Consider the following 26,122-nt stretch of genomic DNA (forward strand, 5'->3'; position numbering starts at 1 on the left):
ACAAGGGGGTAAAATACCCCCATCATGGACAACAGCTTATATATCTTTGATACCAAAAGAACAAGTCGGTCCTAAAAAACCAGAGAATTACAGACCAATATCTCTTTTGAATACAGACTATAAAATTTATGCGAAAGTATTAGCCAACAGGTTGATGCCAGTAATCCAAAAGGTGATTCATGATGATCAAGCGGGATTTATCGAGGGCAGATACATGAAGGATAATGTAAGGCAAGTAATAGATTTATTGGAATATCTTGAGAAGAATAAACAGATTCCTGCAGTGCTGGTCTTTTTGGATGCAGAGAAGGCCTTTGATAGAGTGGATTGGAATTTTCTACTAAAGACTCTAAAAAAGATGGACTTTGGGGATCAATTTATACAGGCGATTTCAGCAATTTACCAAGAGCAAAAGGCACAGATCATTATTAATGGAAGTTTGACAACAGAGTTCAAAATTGAAAAAGGAACAAGACAGGGATGTCCCTTGTCCCCACTTTTATTTATCTTAACACTAGAAGTCTTGCTAAATACAATACAGGACTCTAATATCTTGAAAGGTATAATGATTAGGCAAGAGGATTATAGAATAAAGGCATTTGCAGATGATCTGGTTGTTACCCTATCACAGCCAATGGAATCATTAATCCTGATGAAGGACATTATACAGGACTATGGTAAAGTTTCAGGTTTTAGATTGAATCCAAAAAAGACTAAAATGATAGCTAAAAACATGACACAAGATCGTAAACATGAGCTCGAAAGGAGGGCAGGTTTTGAGATTGTACCAAAGGTAAAATATCTAGGAGTTCAGGTTGCAGAATCAAACATGAAATTGTTTCAAAATAATTATGAGGTATTGTGGCGAGAGGTGCAGAAAGACATGGAGACTTGGAAAAAACTGCAGCTGTCTCTACTTGGAAGAATAGCAGCAGTTAAGATGAACATTTTGCCAAGATTTCTTTTTTTGTTTCAAATGATTCCGGTGCTTAAAAGTGATAAACAATTGAAAGTTTGGCAAACTGGAGTGAATAAGTTCGTCTGGAACGAGAAAAAGCCGAGAGTGAAATTGAAAATTATGCAAGATGTTCCAGAAAGAGGAGGTCTTAAACTTCCAAACCTACAGTTATATTATGATGCAGCAGCTTTAACTTTAACAAGTGATTGGTTTGGAAGGAAAAAGGCTGGAATATTGAATGCAGAAAGTTTTGATCTTGAATTTGGAGGGCATGCCTACTTATTTTATGATGACAAAGTTGATAAAGTATTTAAAAGCCATATACTTAGAGACTCTTTGATGAGAGTTTGGAAGAAGCACCGATCCAAATGGGATTATAAAATACCGCTATGGTTGGATCTTGGTCATATTTTGTGGAATACAAATATAATGTCACTCGGGGGGGGGGGTTTATACAAAGAGGTTCTTTTTACAGATGCGGGCAGATGGCAGTTGAAGACATTGCAGACACTGTTGGACGAAGGGATTAATTTAACTTGGTTACAATATAATCAATTACAATTGAGATGGAAAGAGGACCAAAAAACTGGTATTATGTTGCACGAGGAAGAATTGGTTAGACATATAAAAGAGAAAGGTCCAATGCATATCAAAAGGCTTTATAATGTTTTGTTAGAAAGGGATTCAGAAACTGAATTAGTTAAAGATTGTATGATTAAGTGGGCACAAAATTTTGAAGAACCAGTAATGTTGGAAACATGGGAAAAAATTTGGGTTCAGAATGTTAAATTTACACAGTCGCAGAATTTGAGGGAAAATTTCTATAAAATGTTTTATAGATGGCATTTAGATCCCAAAAAATTGTCATGTATGTACCCTAATGTTCAGCCAAAATGTTGGAGATGTGAATGTTTGGATGCTACGTATTATCATGTTTGGTGGACCTGTAGGAAAGTTAAGGCTTTTTGGATAAAAATTTGGTGGGTCATGCAGAATGTTTTGAAGAAAAAAATTCAATTCTCTCCACAATTGTTTTTATTGGGCATAGTTAAGGGTTTTACATTGGGTGAAACAAAACTGATATTGTATATGATAACAGCAGCAAGATTGTTGATAGGTAAATATTGGAAAAATGAAGCCTTGCCCACTATTGAGGAATGGACTTTGAAGATGGCCAGTTTTGCAGAGATGGCGAAGATTTCAGCATACTAAAAGATTGTTCACAAGAGACTTATGAATGGGAATGGAAAAAGTGGATAGAATATGTTCAGAACAAATATCAAACTAGAAAGTATCAAATAGCTTTTATTTGAAAATAATGTATTAGAAATATTTTAATGTAATGAGGGTAAAAAGAAAAATTATAAAGGGGAGGGAGGGGTTCAAGTTTTTACACAAGTTTTATATTAAGGGTTTTTTTTATTTTTTTTTACCAGATATGAGTATAATAAGGTGACCAGATTTTAACATTGGTAGAGGGACATTGTGGGCGTGGCTTATTTTGTGGGCGTGGCTAGCTGGTCATGTGACTGGGTGGGCGTGGCTAGCTGGTCATGTGACCGGGTGGCCATGGCTATGTCTATAGGGTAAGGTGAACAGATTTTAACATTGGTAAGAAGGACACCATTGTGGGCGTGGCTTATTGTGTGGGCGTGGCTTGGAGGCCATGTGACTGGGTGGGCGTGGCTACCTGGTCATGTGACCGGGTGGCCATGGCTATGTGTATAGGGACTACTCAGAGGGCTGAAAAGTCATTTCTGACAAGTCCTCACACTTTTGACTGGTCCTCACACTTATGACCATCCTCACATTTATGCCCGTGCAGCATTCTTAACAACCATGTCACTCATTTCACAACTGCTTCTCTTCAACATGGTGACAAGATAGGGCAAAAATGTAAAATGTGAGGACAGTCGTAAGTTCGAGGACTGGTCAAAAGTGTGAGGACCAGTCAAAAATAACTTTTTCAGCCCTCTGAGTAGTCCATATGCACAAAAGGACTAACCAGAGGGCTGAAAAATGTCATTTCTGACAGGTCCTCGCACTTTTGACTGGTCCTCACACTTATGACCATCCTCACATTTATGCCCATGCAGCATTCTTAACAACCATGTCACTCATTTCACAACTGCTTCTCTTCACCATGATGACAAGATAGGGCAAAAATGTAAAATGTGAGGACAGTCATAAGTTCGAGGACTGGTCAAAAGTGTGAGGACCAGTCAAAAATAACTTTTTCAGCCCTCTGAGTAGTCCATATGCATTAAAGGATTACAGCAATAGAGAGGGATGAAGGAATGGAAATTAGAGTAGGAGTGAGGGTAAGAGAGGGAGGAAGAGAGGAGGAGAAGGAGAAAGAAAGAGGAAGTAGGGAGGAGAAAAAGAGGGTGGGGGGAAGAGAAAGTAAGAAGGAAAGAAAAGAGAGAGGTGGTAGGTTTGAGGAGAAAGATTGCTGTACAATAAAAAAGATGAAAGGGAAGAAAGCCAACCCCAAGCAAATATAAAGATATTAAGATAAAGAATGAATTGTTAAACTTTAAAGAATAAAAGAGAACAAATATGAATAAATAGCAATAATTAGAAACACACATACAAACATACAATGTATTTTCTTTGAACAGAATATTTGGCTGGTTCACAAATTTAAACAGCATTTAGTCATTTCAATTAAATTTACAATTTCTATATTTCCTTTTTGCCATATTTATTCCTCATCTATTTTTTAAAAAAACCAATATTACCCTTCATCCTCATCTCTAATCTTAATCAAATTCAATTTTTCCCTTCTATTCTATATTATACCCCTTCCCATTGTCATCTATTTTTATATCCATCCTCACATTGTTTAATTATGTAATTATGTAATACAGTTGTTTAATACAAATTCAACATTTTAATATAAATCAATTAGTTATAAAACTATCTTTTTTGTATATTAATCAATATGAACATGAATATTCCAATTATTTCCATGCAATCCAATTTCTTACAAATCAATTAATTATATTTACCAATAATAATAAACCAAATAATTTCTCCCATATATTCCTCCGAACCACAACTTAACCATTTCTGCTTTCAACACAATATACAATTAATAGTATCTCAATTATTACAATTCCCTAGTTAAATACAGCTTTTTTTCTTTTGTGTTTTAAAATCTTGAACTCTCCTCCTAAATTTCCCATTGTTTGCAGTTTTTCACCTACCTTTTTTGGGGAGGAAAAATAAAAATAAAAATAAATCTCTCTCTGCCTCATTTTGTCACGCTGCACCAAAGACCCTGGTTTCGTTTTCGTTTCTGAAGCTTAGCTAGGCGAAAAAAAACCTGCTTTACACTGATTGCCTGTAGGGCGGCCCTTTGAAGCCCCGGGCAAGAGTTTAAACAGTTTTTTTTTCTTCTAGCCATCAGCTGGGGCTCAAGAAAAATCGGGACTTTTTTGAAACGCCGCGGGACGCGGGACAAATTGCTCAAAAGCGGGACTGTCCCGCCAAAAGCGGGACGTCTGGTTACCTTAGAGTATAATATAGGGAAGTCTGGGGGGAGGGCAGGGTTAGGGAGGGTTAGGGAGGTTGGGAAGTTTGGGGAGGGTAGGGGGGGGGAAAGGGGTGAAAATGTAATTGTAAAACTTTTGCAATTAAAAAAAAAAAACTTTTTCAGCCCTCTGAGTAGTCCATATGCATAAAAGGATACAGCAATAGAGAGGGATGAAGGAAGGGAAGGGAAATTAGAGTAGGAGTGAGGGTAAGAGAGGGAGGAAGAGAGGAGGGGAAGGAGAAAGGAAGAGGAAGTAGGGAGAAGAAGGGGGGGAAGAGAAAGTAAGAAAGAAAGAAAAGACAGAGGTGGTAGGTTTGAGGAGAAAGATTGCTGTACAATAAAAAAGATGAAAGGGAAGAAAGCCAACCCCAAACAAATATAAAGATATTAAGATAAAGAATGAATTGTTAAACTTTAAAGAATAAGAGAGAACAAATAGGAATAAATAGCAATAATTAGAAACACACATACAAACATACAGCGTATTTTCTTTGAACAGAGTATTTGGCCGGTCCACAAATTTAAACAGTTGTAGGAGGTTAGCACCCACCCCTTTCCTAGAAGAATGAAATATTTTGGGAAATATTAAAAAGGCAGAATATTATATTTCCCTGGATGAGAAATGGAGAAGCATATTTTACAGACAAAGCAGCTCCCACCTTCCTGCCCCCCACCCTTTGTTAATGGGCCAGAGGCAGAAAGTCAATCCTTTGTCAAAGGACATTTGCAACACAATAGCAACAGAAACTAACACAATGGGCCCCATCAAGCCATGTGATCCTGTCCACCATTAAAACATCTTTCCAAACAGTCTCCATGTTTCCAGTGTCTTTTTCCCCACTTGGAGCAGAACCCAGAAGGATATTTCTTCCAACACAGTATTTAGTCATTTCAATTAAATTTACAATTTCTATATTTCCTTTTTACCATATTTATTCCTCATCTATTTTTTAAAAAAACCAATATTACCCTTCATCCTCATCTCTAATCTTAATCAAATTCAATTTTCCCCTTCTATTCTATATTATACCCCTTCGCATTGTCATCTATTTTCATATCCATCCTCACATTGGTTAATTATGTAATACAGTTGTTTAATACAAATTCAACATTTTAATATAAATCAGTTATATAACTATCTTTTTTTGTATATTAATCAATATGAACATGAATATTCCAATTATTTCCATGCAATCCAATTTCTTACAAATCAATTAATTATATTTACCAATAATAATAAACCAAATAATTTCTCCCATATATTCCTCCGAACCACAACTTAACCATTTCTGCTTTCAACACAATATACAATTAATAGTATCTCAATTATTACAATTCCCTAGTTAAATACAGCTTTTTTTCTTTTGTGTTTTAAAATCTTGAACTCTCCTCCTAAATTTCCCATTGTTTGCAGTTTTTCACCTACCTTTTTTGGGGAGGAAAAATAAAAATAAAAATAAATCTCTCTCTGCCTCATTTTGTCACGCTGCACCAAAGACCCTGGTTTCGTTTTCGTTTCTGAAGCTTAGCTAGGCGAAAAAAAACCTGCTTTACACTGATTGCCTGTAGGGCGGCCCTTTGAAGCCCCGGGCAAGAGTTTAAACAGTTTTTTTTTCTTCTAGCCATCAGCTGGGGCTCAAGAAAAATCGGGACTTTTTTGAAACGCCGCGGGACGCGGGACAAATTGCTCAAAAGCGGGACTGTCCCGCCAAAAGCGGGACGTCTGGTTACCTTAGAGTATAATATAGGGAAGTCTGGGGGGAGGGCAGGGTTAGGGAGGGTTAGGGAGGTTGGGAAGTTTGGGGAGGGTAGGGGGGGGGGAAAGGGGTGAAAATGTAATTGTAAAACTTTTGCAATTAAAAAAAAAAAACTTTTTCAGCCCTCTGAGTAGTCCATATGCATAAAAGGATACAGCAATAGAGAGGGATGAAGGAAGGGAAGGGAAATTAGAGTAGGAGTGAGGGTAAGAGAGGGAGGAAGAGAGGAGGGGAAGGAGAAAGGAAGAGGAAGTAGGGAGAAGAAGGGGGGGAAGAGAAAGTAAGAAAGAAAGAAAAGACAGAGGTGGTAGGTTTGAGGAGAAAGATTGCTGTACAATAAAAAAGATGAAAGGGAAGAAAGCCAACCCCAAACAAATATAAAGATATTAAGATAAAGAATGAATTGTTAAACTTTAAAGAATAAGAGAGAACAAATAGGAATAAATAGCAATAATTAGAAACACACATACAAACATACAGCGTATTTTCTTTGAACAGAGTATTTGGCCGGTCCACAAATTTAAACAGTTGTAGGAGGTTAGCACCCACCCCTTTCCTAGAAGAATGAAATATTTTGGGAAATATTAAAAAGGCAGAATATTATATTTCCCTGGATGAGAAATGGAGAAGCATATTTTACAGACAAAGCAGCTCCCACCTTCCTGCCCCCCACCCTTTGTTAATGGGCCAGAGGCAGAAAGTCAATCCTTTGTCAAAGGACATTTGCAACACAATAGCAACAGAAACTAACACAATGGGCCCCATCAAGCCATGTGATCCTGTCCACCATTAAAACATCTTTCCAAACAGTCTCCATGTTTCCAGTGTCTTTTTCCCCACTTGGAGCAGAACCCAGAAGGATATTTCTTCCAACACAGTATTTAGTCATTTCAATTAAATTTACAATTTCTATATTTCCTTTTTACCATATTTATTCCTCATCTATTTTTTAAAAAAACCAATATTACCCTTCATCCTCATCTCTAATCTTAATCAAATTCAATTTTCCCCTTCTATTCTATATTATACCCCTTCGCATTGTCATCTATTTTCATATCCATCCTCACATTGGTTAATTATGTAATACAGTTGTTTAATACAAATTCAACATTTTAATATAAATCAGTTATATAACTATCTTTTTTTGTATATTAATCAATATGAACATGAATATTCCAATTATTTCCATGCAATCCAATTTCTTACAAATCAATTAATTATATTTACCAATAATAATAAACCAAATAATTTCCCCCATATATTCCTCCAAACCACAACTTAACCATTTCTGCTTTCAACACAATATACAATTAATAGTATCTCAATTATTACAATTCCCTAGTTAAATAGAGCTTTTTTTCTTTTGTGTTTTAAAATCTTGAACCTCCTCTTGCCCTAAATTTCCCATTGTTTGCAGTTTTGTACCTACCTGTTTTGGTGAGGAAAAAGAAAAAGAAATCTCTCTGCCTCATTTTGTCACGTTGCAGCTAAGACCCTGCTTTTGCTTTCTCTTTTCAGCATAGCTAGGGGGAAAAAAACTTGCTCCAGGAATTTATCTCTTTGCAGCTAGCTCTTTGAAGCCCCGCGGCGAGAATTTAAAGTTTTTTTCCCTCTAGCCATCAACTGGGACTCCGGAGGCAGCAATAGATTGGGAGTGGGCGGGGTAAGCGAAGGGCAACTGGGCGATCCAACAGAGGCAGAGGGTGAAGGTGAGTGAAGGCGTGGGGGGGGGAGAGAGGGCTTTGGCGACCTCTGTGAAATGGCCGTTTGACCCCCAAAGGGGTCGCGACCCCCAGGTTGAGAACTGCTGTTCTAGTCTAATACGCAATAAATAATTATATAATTTCTTAATCATTTTCTCATCTGTTCCTGTCAATATTTCATCCAGTTCTGATTTCCCCAAGTTAAAGCCATATTGTCTACGATCTGCTTCATATCTTGATTGTATTTGCAGTCTTGTATACCAATCTATTTCAATCCCTTGACTCTCTAGTTACCATAAAAAGATATGCCAACCCAGTTGTAAATCATGACCTTCCAATGTCAATAGTCTTGTATTCCGTAATAAAATCCATTCTTTAATCCATGTTAACGCTGCCGCTTGATAATACAATTCCCAATTTGGAAGGCCAAACCCACCTTTAATTCTTGCATCTTGTAGCATTTTTATGTATCATTTGTAAACTGAGGACTAGCTGTATCACATGACTACATCACTTAGGCAATTTCAGCAATCCTTGCTGCTGTCATTAAGCAAGGACTTCATTGGAACTCCCTACTGGCTTCTAATGAGCAAAGTCAACAAGTAAGTCTCAGGAAGTCACAAGTCCGACCGAGGGCAATTGGCAAACAGGCTGGCAAGTAGATAAGTGGCTATTGTTCTGCGATCATGTCAGAGCCGGAGTGATTGCTGCCGGCTGTAGGAGTGTCCACCAGCGTCTGCTGTGGTACCACCAGCACATGGCTAGGCAGGTAGATATGCAATATGGAGTGAGGGCAGAGCAGAGGGCAGATATCCCACCCCCAGTCCTTCTTTTCTCTAGACGAGCCAAACCCAAATCCTGCAACCATTCTTCACTCATACGTTTTAGTCTCCAAAGGCCTTTAATCATCTTAGTTGCTCTTCTTTGCATTTTTTCCAAAATCTCAACATCTTTTTTGTAATGTGGTGACCAAAACTGGATGCAGTATTCCAGGTGTGTCCTTAATTAGGCTTTATAAAGCGGTACTAATACTTCATTTGATTTTGATTCTATGCCTCTGTATATAACACCAAGGATTCTATTAGCTTTTTTGGCTGCTGTCGCACGCTGCTGGCTTATATTACGGTACTAAATAAGCAATCACCATAAATCATAACATAAAAACAATAAAGTTCTAGTCATAAGATGTTAAGGGAATAGATGATAGGAAAGATGAGAAGGATAATAGTAATACAGACCTTCTATGTGATTTGACATCCGAGGGCATAAGAGAGTTGTTTTGTCGTATGAATGGACTGCCATATGTTGGATTGCAATCAGGTGTTCAGGGGATTCTGGGATGGTTGGAACTTTGAGAACTGATCATAAATCCCCCTCATTCAGTGCCACCAGGGGTCATTAACTAAGCACTACCTCTCTGTGCTGCTTATTCTAAATTATCCTAAATTTAGGCACTACTTTCACCCACTATTAACAAAATATCAATTATAGTAGAAAATTTGAACGTAACTTTCTCGGTTGATTATACTGTTAAAACAGAAAAAGCAATTTTAAAGACAAAAGCAGAAAAAAGAAAACTAACCCTGTATTCTTTATTTAAAAATCATATTACGGTCTACCCCCACCCACCCCAAATCAGGCAATGAAAAGTAACCCTGGGAGGACGTAACAAGTTGGAAAGTTGGAAAAGGCTCTTTTGTATATGCTTAAATATAAGCTATTCAGACATTTTGGAAGTTGAAAAAATGTATATGTGGTTAATTCCAAATGTTCAAGGTGAACATGGTTCCTGTAGTCTGCAATTTTTCCTCTGGAATATCCATGAACATGAAATTTTAGCTTTAGCCATTAATTCCTATACATTATCCTGTAGTCCTTTTTTGATGAAATGTTGATGACACACCCTTGGAAAATAAGTAATGAGGATCAATGGTAATCTGACTAATCTTTTGAGTCACCTATTTATACCATTAAAAAAAACCATTAAAATTAAAAAAACAAAAGTTGGGATATTTCGTACTTGTGATGCGACACCCAGAAAAATACGACACACTTCATTTAATCCTCCAGGGAAAGATTGAAGGCAAATGAGCTCCAGGCAGAAGAAGAACATCATGGCTTCAAAATCTAAGGGACTGGTTTGGACAAAATTCAGCAGCACTTTTTCATGCGGCTATTGATAAAAATAGGATCGCCAACATGATCGCCAACGGCTTATGACGGATATGGCACAAGAAGAAGAAGATTTATATCATATCAAATGTTTCAAAAACTTCCCGTCCTTGTAATGGTAGTGTACATTACAAGCTGTACATCTCCACCCCGGACCACCCCAATGATGCCCTTGAAGTGATGTCCCGGTGCCTGGAGGCCGTGCGGATCTGGATGGGGAGAAACAGACTCAGGCTCAACCCATCCAAGACCGAGTGGCTGTGGTTTCCGACATCCCGATATAGTCAGTTGGTGCCATCACTGACTATTGGGGGCGAGTCACTGGCCCCCACGGAGAGGGCTCGCAACTTGGGTGTCCTCCTGGACTCACGGCTGTCTTTAGAAGAGCATATGACGGCCGTGGCCAGGGGGACTTTTTATCAGGTCCGCCTGATTCGCCAGTTGCGTCCCTTTCTGGATCGGGACTCGTTAAATACGGTCACTCATGCTCTTGTCACTTCCCGCTTGGACTACTGCAATGCTCTCTACATGGGGCTCCCCTTGAGGAGCACCCGGAGGCTCCAGCTGGTCCAGAATGTGGCCGCGCGGGTGGTTATGGGAGCGACGTGGCGCTCCCATGTGACCCCCCTCCTGCGCGAGCTGCACTGGCTCCCGGTGGTCTTCCGGGTGCGCTTCAAGGTTTTGGTTACCACCTTTAGAGCGCTCCATGGCATCGGACCGGGGTATCTACGAGACCGCCTTCTGCTACCAATAGCCTCTCACCGACCAGTACGCTCCCATAGAGAGGGGCTCCTCAGGGTGCCGTCGGCCAAACAGTGTCGACTGGCGGCCCCCAGGGGGAGAGCCTTCTCTGTGGGGGCACCTACCATCTGGAACGAGCTCCCCCCAGAGATACGGAAGATCCCGGACCTGCGCACGTTTCGCCGTGCTCTCAAAACTTTTCTATTTCAGCAAGCTGGCCTGGCCTAACTCCCCTCTTTTAAATTCTTAAATTTTAAATTTTTTAATTCGTGTTTTTATAAATTGGGTGTTTTAATCTGTGTTTCGGCCGAAATATTTAATAATTTTAAGGGATTTTTAATATTTGTATTGTCTGTATTTTATCTTGGCTGTTCACCGCCCTGAGTCCTTCGGGAGTAGGGCGGTATAGAAATTATAAAATAAAAAAATAAAAATAAAATATAGTGAGAGTAGTTTGAAGCCATTTTTAAAAATGTATCTCTCCTTTCTGCAAGTCAGACAAGAAGAAAGAGCTGGAAAATGCCAGAATCAGTAAAGTTCTGAAAGGGAAACAATAATAAGGATATAATAAATAATACTAGAATATGATATACTGGTAGACTAGATTCTGTAAACATTTAATTTTTAATTTAATTTAATTTAATTTAATTTCCAATTTATATAACCGCCCTTCTCCCTGAGGACTCAGGGCGGTGCACAGCCAAAATTAAGAACATGAAATACAAATATTAAAAACAATTAATATATATATAAATTTGGCCCCAAAATATTAAAAATCACAAACCAATTAAAACATTTAAAAATTTCTTCTTAAGCCAGCCCGGCTTGCTGGAAAAAGTGGGTTTTAAGGGCACGACGGAAGGCACTGAGGTCTTGAATTCTCCATTAGGTTCCTGTAATACATATATGCCTTTGTATTTGTATCATACATATTATTCCTTTCTATTTGTATCTCCTGTTACAAACAGATTGTTATTAGGCCTCTGTAATGTATCTGGTAGTTGTCAAACGTATGTCCCTGCCATTTGACCTGAACTCATATCAATCTATCTAAAAGCATGGTACGTATCTCAGTTGAAACTACAGCCATCAACAAAGGGATAATTTACACCTCAGCCCTAATTTATGTTTGATCTGGATAAACTCCTGCTTTCCAGAGCCAGGGGGCCAAAGTGGCCAATTGAGTAAACAAAGAAATGCTCAAGGATGACTAATTGGGAAGTTTCTATTCCCCCTTGCAGGGCAACAAGGAATACACAAACCTAAATTAGGAGGCCAGAATTCGGTACTAAGCTGACGTCTCTGAGGATATAAAAGGACGCCATATCTTTCCCAAGGTGGCTATTTCCTCACATGCATTGTATCTGTATGTTCTGGATATAGTTCCACCCAGTATTTTGTTTTTGGCCATAAATAAAGTCTGCTTTTTTGCAAGCCTCGTCTTGAGTCTCTCTCTTTGGCATTCTGGTGACTCAAGTGTGTTTGGGACCTTACATTTCTGGCGCCCGAAGTGGGACTTGAAGGCAAAGTTTCTTCAAGGTGGCCGCATTCAGCTTCCCACAAACTGAGCCGCTTTGAGGCTTGGTGGCCTTCATTAAAGGCAGACGGAAGAAACCAGCTTGGACCAGTACCGAAGTCAAGAGCGCTCCTGGAAAAATTTATCCAGTGACTTTGATCTGGTCATTTGCTGGCAGGCTCCGATTCTGCCTGTCCTGAATGCCTAAAAAAGAGGCTTGCACTGTGGGGGGTTATGGAACTCAGCTCTTCTGGGTGAGTAGACTTTTTTTTTTCTCTTGGGAAGGAGAGTGTTGCTTTGTGAGTGTGTGAATGAGACGAGGGAAATTCCTCAGAGGTTTGGCCTCGAAGCGATGTGCGGAGATCCAATCTGCGTTTCTGATTATCCGAGAGATCAGCCAGAGACGATCGCTTTGAAAGGAGTGTGACTGTTGGAATAAGAATTTGTAGTGCAGGAGAGGGCTCTGACCAAACTTCGGACCCGCAGGGGAGGTCTGGGAAATCTCTTAGGGAAAAAGAGAGGGTTTGGTTAGGCTTCGCACTGACGGAAAGGTGTGGGAAATCTCCTCAGGAAGAAAGAGAGTCTAGTCAGGCTTCGAGCTGACAGAAAGGAATCCCCTGGGAAAAATGGGCAATCATGCTGGTAGCCTGTTTGGAACAAATAGCCTAGTAACAAGAATTGGGCCATGTTCTCCATTTGGCTCTGTTAGCCCACTGGAACACGCTACAAACAAGTTGTGAAAAAACAAAACAAAAAGAGTATAAAAAAAATGAATGAAAAAATGTAGCAGTAAAAGTTATCTGTAAAAAGAAAAGTGGAGTTTAAACTTGCTCATGAGAGCCCTGGCTAAATGCAAACGATGTGTGAACATAGGTCTCTATACCTCTTATACATCTTGATCTTTAAAATGGGCCAGCGATTGCTGGGCGATCCAAGTTAGAATGAGAACACACAGAACACCCCCAGGGCAGAGGCACGTAGTAACAATCTAGTGCCTAAAGAGAGATCTATGGGTGGCAAAGAAATATTACAGTGTTATAAAGATCTTGATAATTTACCATTCTCGAAAGAGCCAGAGAAGTCTGACAGAACTAAGAATAAAGAAGAAATTGTTTATTGTTCTTCCCACCTGGGCTTTAGCAGGTAATTTAAAAAAAATGTAAAACCTGCCTAAATGGGAAGACTCATATAATTTGACTTGATCAATTTGGTGTAATTTCTGTTACAAAATTCCTGGATATACATCTATAATAATAGTATGTAGAATTGATTGTGATATGTCTGGCCAGCCTGCAAATTAAGTAAACATCTCGGCTTGGAGCTGTGGGAAACGGAAAGTAGTTAGGGCCCACAATCATATTTATGATTTAAACTGCCCTCTGAGTTTTCCCACTGCTTTAAGAATAAGCTATAGGTTGCCCAAGGAAATAAAATTAAAACAAAAAACAACCTCCACAGGTCTGGAAATGTTTGATGGTATGTGTGTGTATGTGTATGTATGTAATCATTTCCAAACCTGCAGGAAGGATGAGACCCTCTAACAACAGTACATAAAAAGTTATTTAGAAAATGGAGCTCATTGGCTTGTGAAAAAGCTCCCTGAAATAATTATGATTGGTTTGCATGGAGGAAGCATTAAATGAAATTTTTGTATGTGAAATTGGTTTATACAAAAAGTCTGATTGCAGTACAAATGTGAATGTGTGTGTGAGAGATGTCCCGAAGTTCATAAGGAGTGATAAGGCGAAGTGATCCTGAGACCTGTGAATGCCTGTGTGTTGAGGATGTGAGAGATAAATTTGTGGAAAATGTCTGTCAGTTGTTGAGGCTAGAGAGAAATCCTTTGTTGAAAGGATGCTGAGAGGCAAAAGGAGGTGAGAATTCTATTAGTTTAAACATTTTTCCTCCCTGTATTTCCCCTCCTGAAAGAGCTGGAAAATGCCAGAATCAGTAAAGTTCATTATTAGCATAGTAAAAATAAAAAAAGGAGAGACCTTATGGATAAGGAAGTGCACCCCTCATAATAATACTAATTTTAAAAAAAACTTGAATTCTGTCTAGGGATACTTGAAAAATGCCACAAAGAATGGCTGGACTGGTGTACAATTGAAATTGAAATTTTAAATTTACATTGAGGAGGGAAGGGAAGCTGAGGAAGACAGATCAGTCGTAGAGATACAGAATGCACAAGTAGGTGAACAATGGTAGTTTGTTAGAAACTACTATATGTGTGGAGACCTTGCAACTGAGCAAAAGTTGACAAAAGATGTTTATGTTTATTTATTTGTTCCTATTTCTATACCGCCCTTCTCCAAATAGGACTCAGGGCGGTGAACAGCCAGAGTAAAAAACAGTACATACAAAATTTAAAAGCAGTATAAAATAATTAAATATTTTGGCCGTAAATTAAAACAACCCAATTTAAAATCAATTTAAAATTTAACTCAAGCCAGCCCAGCTAGTTGAAATAAATGGGTTTTCAGGGCCCGACGAAAAATCCGGAGGTCTGTTATTGTACGTATCTCTGGGGGGAGGTTGTTCCAGAGGGTGGGCGCCGGCACAGAGAAGGCTCTCCCCCTGGGAGTCGTCAGCCGACATTGTCTGGCGGACGGCACCCTGAGGAGGCCCACTCTGTGTGAGCGTACTGGCCGGTGGGAGGCTATTGGTGGCAGAAGGCAGTCTTTATGTTACCTTTTTATTATTAAATTTATTGCTTAATAAATTTATTCGCTGCCCATCTCACAGTTTGAGGCAAGTCTGAGAATCTTGTGTTACCCAACTGTTCATAGCAATACTGACACTTCCCTTTTTTTTCTTGTCAAAAGTACTGTTCTTACACAATGCGTTTTTTAAAATGAAACATTTTCCATTGTACATTTTTCCCCTCATATCACCAACTCAAAGGGGGATGCAACACGTACGTCAGCAATATGGTGCTGGTGTCACTCAGCAGCCATCAAAGGGTAACAAGCAGGCATTTCCAAGAAGAGGAGATCACAGCAGGAGTTGCTAATAAACCTGGAGATCTTGTGATTAAAGCCACGATCCCTTTTCTCCTCAATTCAATATTCCTACAGCTCTTCTCCACCAGGTTCATCTGCAAGGCAGAAAAGCTTTTCATTTGAAATGTTACACTGCTTTTTTTCACTGGGCCTCGGGCCTACTCCCCACAAGCCCATCACCTATTTCACAGGTAAATTTTCAAGATCTCATGGAAGCAGCCATCATTTTCAGTGCACCCACAATTCCTTAAGGTGGTCTGCACAGTGTTAAGGTAGTGAAACAGAGCAGTTTCTCCCTCTCCTGCATGACAATGACCCAGAAGCAGCCACCATTTTGGTCCTGAGGCAGTCGTGGCAAAATGGAAGCCACTTCCACAAATCCACCTCAGGGCCCAGCGATGAATCCCAGGCACAGTAAAAATAACGGCTGCTTCCATGAAATAGTCATACAGCTGAGAGATTTCCGTCCTACCCTCCTTCCCCAATATAAGGTTCAGATGTCTTCAAAAGATAAAGAGGAGGACGCTATGAGGCCTGGTAGTGTTGGAATTCGACCTAAGGACTACAGGGACCCTGTTTTATGAAAGAGGCCTGGGGATACTCTGGGAGGGAAGGAATGTCCTGGGGAGACCTAAGAGATGGGTTACGGGAAGCCTTTGGAAGGAAAGCCTAAGTCTGCAATTAAGCAAAGCAGTCTCGTTTAACAGCTGCTGCAAGGTGTAATCGTAATTGGAAGGCCCCGTGACAGAATGGCCTAAGGCCTGCAGGGAGCCAGTGGGAGTGGGAAAAGGCCTAGGGGGTTACTCTGTGGGAAGGCTTGTGGGGGGGGGCTTCCCCCGAACCGGAGCAAACCTGTAGCATTTCACCCCTACATTGGGGGAACCATACGTGTCTTGGGGGTGAGGGTGGAGGAGGCCTAGGGATGCCTTGGGGGAACCAAGGGTTGGGAACCAGAGCAATTGGGGGGGGGGGAGGAGGCCTAGGGATGCCTGGTCAGAAGCGGGCAAGCCTGGGCCTGGGCTAAGCCTCTGAGAGTTTTCCCAAACACTGAGGTAGCCAGTGTCCTATTTAGCAACTTGCACATTCATTTAATAGCTGCATAACAGACAGCATGGGATGGGGTTAGTTAACCAAAGCACTGTTGCCATTGCTAAATGAATTTATAATAGTTGGTTCTCATCACAGTTGTATCTCGAGTATTACTTGTATGCTGGCTGGGAAATTGTGAGGTTCAAAATCTGGAGTTCACCAAGATAGAAGGCTGAAACTCCACATGTCGGAATTTCATACTCAAAATACAAAAAACACCACCCAAAGGCCTGTTTGCAGAAAGTACTGCTGATAATCAGAAACAGGTAGTTAGCCTTTATCAAACTAATACTTTCCATTTTTCTCTCCCCACCTACAAGTCTAATCCTGAGATCTCTTGACTAAAAAGAATCAGGCCAGAATTTAAATAATCAATTTCTCATCTATACTCAGAATGGGAGATCAGAAATTAATTTCAAGCTTTCTCTAAACTGTTCAATATTTGCCTCATGCATTTTCTTGTGAGTAATCAGAGATGATTTATGCCTAAAACATTGTTCGTAAAATGGACATTGGAAAGGTTTCTCTCCTGTGTGTAAAGGTTAGACGAAATACTAAAATCTTTCCAACAATCCGGAGACTCGTATGGTTTTCTTCTGTGTGAGTCCTCTGGTATATCACCAGGTAGGAATTGACACTGAAACTTTTCCCACAATCAGGACATTAAAAGGGTTTCTCTCCTGTGTGAGTCCTCTGGTGTTTCACCAGGTTGGAATTCTGACTGAAACATTTCCCACAATCAGGACATTCAAAGGGTTTCTCTCCTGTGTGAGTTCTCTGGTGTATCAGCAGGTGGGAATTGTGACTGAAGCTTTTCCCACAATCAGGACATTCAAAGGGTTTCTCTCCTGTGTGAGTTCTCTGGTGTATCACCAGGTAGGAATTCTGACTGAAGCTTTTCCCACATTCAGGACATTCAAAGGGCTTCTCACCTGTGTGAGTTCTCTGGTGTATCAGCAGGTGGGAATTGTGACTGAAACCTTTCCCACAATCAGGACATTCAAAGGGTTTCTCTCCTGTGTGAGTCCTCTGGTGTTTCACCAGGCTGGAAGTCTGAGTGAAGCTTTTCCCACATTCAGGACATTCAAAGGGCTTCTCTCCTGTGTGAGTTCTCTGGTGTATCAGCAGGCGGGAATTGAAACTGAAACGTTTCCCACAATCAGGACATTCAAAGGGTTTCTCTCCTGTGTGAGTTCTCTGGTGTATCAGCAGGCTGGAATTGACACTGAAACCTTTCCCACAATCAGGACATTCAAAGGGTTTTTCTCTTGTGTGAGTCCTCTGGTGTTTCACCAGGTTGGAATTCTCCCTGAAACATTTCCCACAATCAGGACATTCAAAGGGTTTCTCTCCTGTGTGAGTCCTCTGGTGTTTCACCAGGTTGGAATTCTGAGTGAAGCTTTTCCCACATTCAGGACATTCAAAGGGCTTCTCTCCTGTGTGAGTTCTCTGGTGTATCAGCAGGTGGGAATTGACACTGAAACCTTTTCCACAAACAGGACATTCAAAGGGCTTCTCTCCTGTGTGAGTTCTCTGGTGTATCAGCAGGTGGGAATTGACACTGAAACCTTTCCCACACTCAGGACATTCAAAGGGTTTCTCTCCTGTGTGAGTCCTCTGGTGTTTCACCAGGTTGGAATTCTGACTGAAACGTTCCCCACAATGAGGACATTCAAACTGTTTCTCTCTTGTGTGAGTCCTCTGGTGTTTCACCAGGTTGGAATTCTGAGTGAAGCTTTTCCCACATTCAGGACATTCAAAGGGCTTCTCTCCTGTGTGAGTTCTCTGGTGTATCAGCAGGATGGAATTGACACTGAAACCTTTTCCACAATCAGGACATTCAAAGGGTTTCTCTCCTGTGTGAGTTCTCTGGTGTATCAGCAGGCTGGAATTGACACTGAAACCTTTCCCACAATCAGGACATTCAAAGGGTTTCTCTCCTGTGTGAGTCCTCTGGTGTTTCACCAGGCTGGAATTCTCACTGAAACATTTCCCACAATCAGGACATTCAAAGGGTTTCTCTCCTGTGTGAGTCCTCTGGTGTTTCACCAGGCTGGAAGTCTGAGTGAAGCTTTTCCCACATTCAGGACATTCAAAGGGCTTCTCTCCTGTATGAATTCTCTGGTGTATCAGTAGGCGGGAATTGACACTGAAACATTTCCCACACTCAGGACATTCAAAGGGTTTCTCTCCTGTGTGAGTTCTCTGGTGTATCAGCAGGTTGGAACTGACACTGAAACGTTTCCCACAATCAGGACATTCAAAGGGTTTCTCTCCTGTGTGAGTTCTCTGGTGTATCAGCAGGATGGAATTGACACTGAAACCTTTCCCACAATCAGGACATTCAAAGGGTTTCTCTCTTGTGTGAGTCCTCTGGTGGTTCACCAGGCTGGAATTCTCACTGAAACATTTCCCACAATCAGGACATTCAAAGGGTTTCTCTCTTGTGTGAGTCCTCTGGTGGTTCACCAGGCTGGAATTGAAACTGAAACCTTTCCCACAATCAGGACATTCGAAGGGTTTCTCTCCTGTGTGAGTCCTCTGGTGGTTCACCAGGTGGGAATTTGCTGTGAAACGTTTCCCACAATCTGGACACTCATATGGTTTCTCCCTGGTGTGAGTCCTCTGATGTATCACAAAGTTGCCATGCTTGAAAAAGCATTTACCACATTGGGAGCAGTTGTAGGGCATCTCTACTATGAGGATCCGTCTATGAATCGCAAGGGAACTATTCTGACTAAAGTTTTGCCACATTCAGAGTATTTATATGGCTTTTGTTCAGTGTGGATACTCTTGTGATTTGAACTGTTTACTTTTCCCACAATAGGCACATCTATGGAGCTTTTCCATCAGTGACATTCTTGAGGAGGTCAAAAATATGTGTGATTCCTTATTTTGTTGGTGCCTGCATTACTGGCTGCCATATGTGACTATCCAATTGACATTTTCTTCCCCACTGGCTTCCAGGTATTTCCCTCTTTTTCTGAATGGAAAAATGATCTCCTTTGACCTTTTCAAGTAACGTATTCTTAAATTCTATATAATCTACTTTTTCCAGCTGCAAATCTCTTCATGATTTTTTCTTTTCTGTCTCTTTCCTGTTGATGAAGTAGATGAATTCTGCAGCTTTCTGAAGGAAATAGAACATATTTTTATTTCTGCTTCAATTTGCTTTGCTTTTCAGTGTTGCTTGTTATTCTCAGTTGTCCAGTGTGTTTATGTTGGCATCATCTTTGTCTGTAAGATTCAAAAGAAAGTGTAAGTTTTATTGTTTATGAAAGGGTTGCAGAAGATGTGAAAAAAAGTACAGGTAATCCTTTAGGTACGACAGGCCATTCAACGAATTTCTGAAGTTACAACACTTCCCCAAATGCTAAATACGAATCTGCTCCAAAGTTGAATTTTTGCAGTGCCTCCCACGCCGGGAGTCCTTGACTCCTTCACTGCAGAGATGCTGCAGCATACCCACCCACCTTTTTTTTTTTTAAATTTGATTTATATGCCGCCCTTCTCCGGAGACTCAGGGCGGCTTACAATGCATTAAGTAATACCCTTCATACTTTTGTATATTTATACAAAGTCAGCTTATTGCCCCCACAAACTGGGTCCTCATTTTACCTACCTTAGAAAGGATGGAAGGCTGAGTCAACCTTGAGCCTGGCGAGATTCGAACTTACAGTAATTGCAGACACCTGGTGTTAATCACAATGCTTTTAGTCTGCTGAGCCACCAGGCCCTGGCAAGATGGAATTTCCCTTCCATCTTGCCCAGTCAGTCCTCACAATCCCCAGACCCCAGTATGTTGGCCTGCTTTGCAATATACTATGCATTCCTCCCCAACCCCACTCCCCCATCACCATTCACTTACGAAATTTCTGATGAGCTCAGGAAGTCAGCTGGGCCACGTGGCATAATCAAGAAGAAGAAATATAAACTCTTTTGTTTCCATGGCAATCCTTTCACTCCAGCCAGCATAAATCGTTAGTGATTTACCCTGGCTGAGGAGGAAAGGATTGCCATGGAAGCAAAAGAGATGAGATTTCTTCTTTGCTCTACCAGCACAACACTAACGTAAAGCTAGTGCTAGCGGGGCTAAGAAGAAATCATGCCTATTTTGCTTCTGTTGTAATCCTTTTCTTTCCAGTTAGCATAAACTACTACGATTTCTTCTTAGCTACACCGGCACTAGTTTTATGCTGGCGAAGAGATCTAAGAAGTTATTTTTGTAGTTTACCCTGGCTGGGGAGGAAAGGATTGTGATTGAAACAAGAGATCAGATGTCTTCTTTGCTCTATCAGCGCTAACTTTACAATAGTCTTACGCTGGTAGAGCAAAGAAGAAATCCCATCTTTTTTGTTTCCATGCCAATGATCCCAAGCTCAACAGCCAATCTACAACAGAATGGCTGAAAAAGAAAAGAATCAAGGTTTGCAATAACAAAGTCCAGACTTCACCCCAATTGAAATGCTGTGGTGGGACCTCTCGAGAGGTGGGCATAAACAAATGCCCACAAACCTCAATGAACTGAAACAATGTTGTAAAGAAGAGTGGGCCAAAATTCCTCTTCAACAATGCCAGAGACCGTTTTTGGTTATACAGAAAACAATTCCTTGAAGTTATTGCTGCTAAAGGTGGCTCTATGAGATATTGAATCATAAGGTGTTAGTTTTCACACGTGGCTCCTCCATTTTGGCTTTCCTTTTGTAAAATACATGGTGACCAGTGGTGGGTTGCTACCGGTTCGGCCCGGTTCGATTGAACCAGTAGTAGCTTGACAGGAGGCTCCGCCCACCCGCCCGGACCTCATCAAATATGCTCTGTGCATGCGCAGAAGTGGTGCGTGTGCCTGAACCATTAGCAAAGGTAAGTGAAACCCACCACTGATGGTTACGTGATGTAATATGTCATGTGTTGTTGTTCATCTGAAGTTGTATTCACCTACTTTTAAGAGTGTACAGACCAGATGATTTTTAGTATGTCCTGATACATAAAACTATACAACTCAAAGAGGGTGTACTTTGTTTTTCACATGACTGAATATCTAGAAGCACTGGGGATAGATTATCCAACTGCAGAGAGAATTACATTTACACCTACAAATGTATATATGTGAAAAATCCATGTTTTCAGCCTGAAAAATGTCCCAAAATGGTTACAATTAAACCTTCTGAGCTAAATTTAGAGATGTGGGGGCTTTAACTGATGAAATGATGCCTAAAGCCTCTGCAAAATTTAAAACACCAGTTATACCGATGGAAGTCCTCAGCTCCAGATAAGAAAATACTGTCCTCCTGTCCACAATTCCTCTGGTGACATCCCCTTTCAAGGAGTCCTCACATTTGGGACTGGGATCTGTGTCACTAAGCAGCCCGATCATAAAGCATGATGTCACATAACTGCCAACTTACATCTGTTCCTCTGGAGTTGTTAAGCAAACCACTGTGGGTTGTTAAAGGCAATTTCACATGACTGTCACTTGCAATTTCTTGCCGTCATCATCCTCACTAACTTTGCCTATGAGAAACAAGCTGGGAAGGTCAAAAATGGGGATCATGATGGTGGGATGTTGTGACCATCATAAATGTGCATCGGTTGGCAGCATCCAAACCAAATAGCCCAACTTGCTTCTGGCCTCTCCTCCAACTTGCCCTCAACTCACCTTCCAGCTGATGCTTCAACTTTTGGAAGAGCCCAAAAGCCGCTCTGCAAGCCACCTTCCACCCATGAGGGATCCGGTACAGGAAGTTCCTCTGGGCTTCTCTTCTTCCTCAATCCTTTCTAGCAATACAGTACTTGATGGTTTTAACTCCTTTAAGGATCAACCACAGATGCAGCTACTGTATTGACGGCTTTGCAGAATTGACCGCCATCTCTCGACAGGAGGCGAAAATACACGCTTGTCCTGTCTCTGCCTAAGGCGTTTGCAAGATGTTGTCACTGATTATATGCTATCAAGTTGTTTTAGACTCCTAGCAACCTCTTTGCAACAGAGCCAAGTAAAGGAGTGAAATGTGAAGCTACTTAAGCTTCTGAAGATTAGCTACATGCTGAGCCCTAAAGGTTCATGAAGTTCTTACAGAATTACAGAGTAAGAGTTGGAAGGGACCAACTCTCCAAGCAGGAGAACCTATATCATCCCAGTCAAATGGCTCTCCAGTCTCCTCTTAAAAGCCTCCACTGATGGAACAACCACAGGTTGAGAGGCAATTTGTTCCACTGATTAATTGTTCTTGCTGACAATTTCTTCTTAATTGTAGGTTGGATTTTTTTTTAAATAATTCTCCCTCTGTTACTTTTTGTCCTAGACACAGAACTGCGACAACACCAAGCCTGTAACTTACAGATAGTCCTCGTCTTACGACCAGCCATTTAGCAACCATTCAAAAAACAACTTATGACCCAGATTTGAACTTCTGAGGACTGGGGGCGGAGGGGCTCCACCCAGGGTCACAGGACATTTTGGGTGCTTGGCAACCAGCCTGCAGTTTTCATAGCATCCTGCAGTCACATGACCACGATTTACATTTTTGCCAGAAACTCATGCTTATATCCCTAATGAACAATGGGTTTGCTTAATGATTGTAGCATTCACTTAACAACTGCAGTGTTTGAATGAAATTGAATCAACTGGGTAGGGAATCTATGAGTCACCAGAAAAAGGGGTATGCAGAAGTAAACTCAAGTGCCCCACTGACCACTCAGTAACAGTAACAAAATTGGAAGGGACCTTGGAGGTCATCTATTCCAACCCCCTGCTTACACAGGAGACCTATACTAGGGATTTGAACCACCGAACTGCCGGCCTTTCTAATCGACAAGCTCAGTGTCTTAGCCACTGAGCCACCTAGTCAAGCTGTTTGTTTTACAATTGTTGCATGCGCTTAACAACTGCCACCAAATAGGTTGTAGAATTGGGTACATTGTGTGGTGACCCATTAATGACCATCATGACTTACAATTGTAATTGCAGACTAAATTACAGTTGTAAATCAAGGATTACCTGCATTTCCAACGTTAGTTTAATCCTGGTCGTTGAAAAGCTACCCAGGTGTTAAGATCTTAACAGTGTATCTGGAAAGGAACTAAGCTAATACAGGCAGCCTTCCACTTATAAGTTCATTTGCTGACTGTTCAAAGTTAGGATGACACTGAAAAAAGTGGCTTATGACCATTTTTCACACTTACAACCATGGTAGCATCCCTATGAACAGTGATCAAAATCCAGATGCTTGACAACTGGTTCATACTTATGACCATTGCTGTGTCCCAAGGTCAGGTGATCCCCTTTTTGCACTTAACAACCATATTACTAAATTATCAACTGCAATGATTCACAGTGGCAAGTAAGGTCATAAGATGGGATATAACTCACTTAACAAATGTCTCACCTAACAATGCAACTTTTGGGCTCAATTGTGGTCATAAGTCAAGGACTACCTGAAATTTTGACTGGTAGAAAAAGACTGTGTTTTCTTGCAGCAAGAGTCTCTTCTGACACACCTGACAAGGTTTGGGGATTGTGCATTTGCACATAAACCAAGGATTGTTGTGCAGCAAAACAACTCAATTTGTCAGTTGGAAAGCTGACAGCCTGGGTTTGAAACCCGAGCACCACATGACAGGTTGAGCTCCTGTTACTTGCTCCAGCTCCTGTCCATCTTTTGAAGAGTTCAAAAGTTTGCAAATGCAAGTAGATAAATAGGTACCACTTTGGTGGGAAGGTAGTATTCCATGCACAAAAGCATATAGTCATATTGGCCACAAGGCCACAGAAGTATCTTCAGACAACGTTGGCTCCCTTGGCTAAAAAACAGAGATGAGCATCATCCCCCAGAGTCACAAATGACTGAACAGGGGAAACCTTTATCTTTAGTAAAGTGCAATACAGGTAGTACTCAACTATATAATTACCACTACTTCTCTGTGCTGCCTATTCTAAGTTATCGTAAATTTAGGCACTACTTTCTCCCACTGTTAACAAAATATCAATCATAGTTGTGGGAAATTTGAAAATAACTTTCACAATTGATTATACTGTTAAAACAGACAAAGCAATTCTAAAGACTAAAGAAGAAAAAAGAAAACTAACTCTGTATTCTTTTTTTTTTAAACGTGATACGCTCTCCCCACCATGACTCCCAAATCAGGTAATGGAAAAGAGAAGGTAACCCTGGGAGGAAATAACAATTTGAAAAGTTTGTATGTATCTGTGGTTAATTCCAAATGTTAAAGGTGAACATGGTTCCTGTGCTCTGCAATTTTTCCTCTAGAATATCCATGAACATGAAATTTTAGCTTTAGCCATTAATTCCTATACATTATCCCATAGTCCTTTTCTGATGAAATGTTGATGACACACTCTTGGAAAATAAGTAATGAGGATCAATGCTAATCTTTTGAGTCACCTATTTATAACATTTAAAAAAACCATTAAAATTAAAAAAACAAAAGTTGGGATATTTCGTACTTGTGATGCGACATCCAGAAAAATACGGCACACTTCATTTAATCCTCCAGGGAAGGACTGAAGGCAAATTATGTCCAGGCAGAAGAAGAACATCATGGCTTCAAAATCTAAGGGACTGGTTTGGACAAAATTCAGCAGCACTTTTTCATGCGGCTTGTCAGGTTTCGGTTCTGTCTTAAAATAAGTTTCATTTTCAAGCGCAGTCTCTAATGAATCATTCTTTATTAAGAACAGAAATAGCCGACATTTCTGAGGCTAATTGCAGCTCAACTGGCCCCTCCTTCCAACCCCCTCCTCTTCCGCTCTCCAACCCGATTTCTCATTGGCCATTAGCCAATCCATCTCTCCGTCCTGGCACGTACTTCTCACAGGAATGTGACCCCCACCCTCATCCCCCAGAAAACCCTATCTCTTGCATGCAGAAAACTAGGTAAAAGTTCATCTCAGCAATAATTCAGCGCTTCTGGTCTTCATGACAGCACTGGAAGAGAGCATAAGTTGGAGTGCTGACACGGCTATTGATAAAAATAGGATCGCCAACATGATCGCCAACGGCTTATGACGGATATGGCACAAGAAGAAGAAGATTTATATCATATCAAATGTTTCAAAAACTTCCCGTCCTTGTAATGGTAGTGAGAGAAGTTTGAAGCCATTTTTAAAAATGTATCTCTCCTTTCTGCAAGTCAGACAAGAAGAAAGAGCTGGAAAATGCCAGAATCAGTAAAGTTCTGAAAAGGAAACAATAATAAGGAATAATAAATACTAGAATATGATATACTGGTAGACTAGATTCTGTAACCATTAGGTTCCTGTAATACATATATGCCTTTGTATTTGTATCATACATATTATTCCTTTCTATTTGTATCTCCTGTTACAAACAGATTGTTATTAGGCCTCTGTAATGTATCTGGTAGTTGTCAAACATATGTCCCTGCCATTTGACCTGAACTCATATCAATCTATCTAAAAGCATGGTACGTATCTCAGTTGAAACTACAGCCATCAACAAAGGGATAATTTACACCTCAGCCCTAATTTATGTTTGATCTGGATAAACTCCTGCTTTCCAGAGCCAGGGGGCCAAAGTGGCCAATTGAGTAAACAAAGAAATGCTCAAGGATGACTAATTGGGAAGTTTCTATTCCCCCTTGCAGGGCAACAAGGAATACACAA

The 26,122-nt window shown here is 40.6% G+C and overlaps 1 protein-coding gene across 1 annotated transcript in view; it reads right to left on the reverse strand.

Moving 5' to 3' along the window:
• Positions 1-26,122, reverse strand: part of LOC139310031 (uncharacterized) — a 110,673-nt gene that overhangs the window by 39,970 nt on the left and 44,581 nt on the right. The window contains exons 6-7 of the mRNA XM_070934203.1: positions 18,709-18,968; positions 17,223-18,642 (exon numbers count right to left, since the gene is read on the reverse strand). Coding sequence (XP_070790304.1) covers positions 17,223-18,642; positions 18,709-18,968 — 1,680 coding nt within the window. The remainder of the gene's footprint in view (positions 1-17,222; positions 18,643-18,708; positions 18,969-26,122) is intronic.

Source organism: Pituophis catenifer, unplaced genomic scaffold (assembly GCF_029215685.1).
Source record: "Pituophis catenifer annectens isolate HBS135680 unplaced genomic scaffold, rPitCat1.0.hap2 SCAF_2, whole genome shotgun sequence".
In the NCBI taxonomy this organism is placed as follows: Eukaryota; Metazoa; Chordata; class Lepidosauria; order Squamata; family Colubridae; genus Pituophis; species Pituophis catenifer.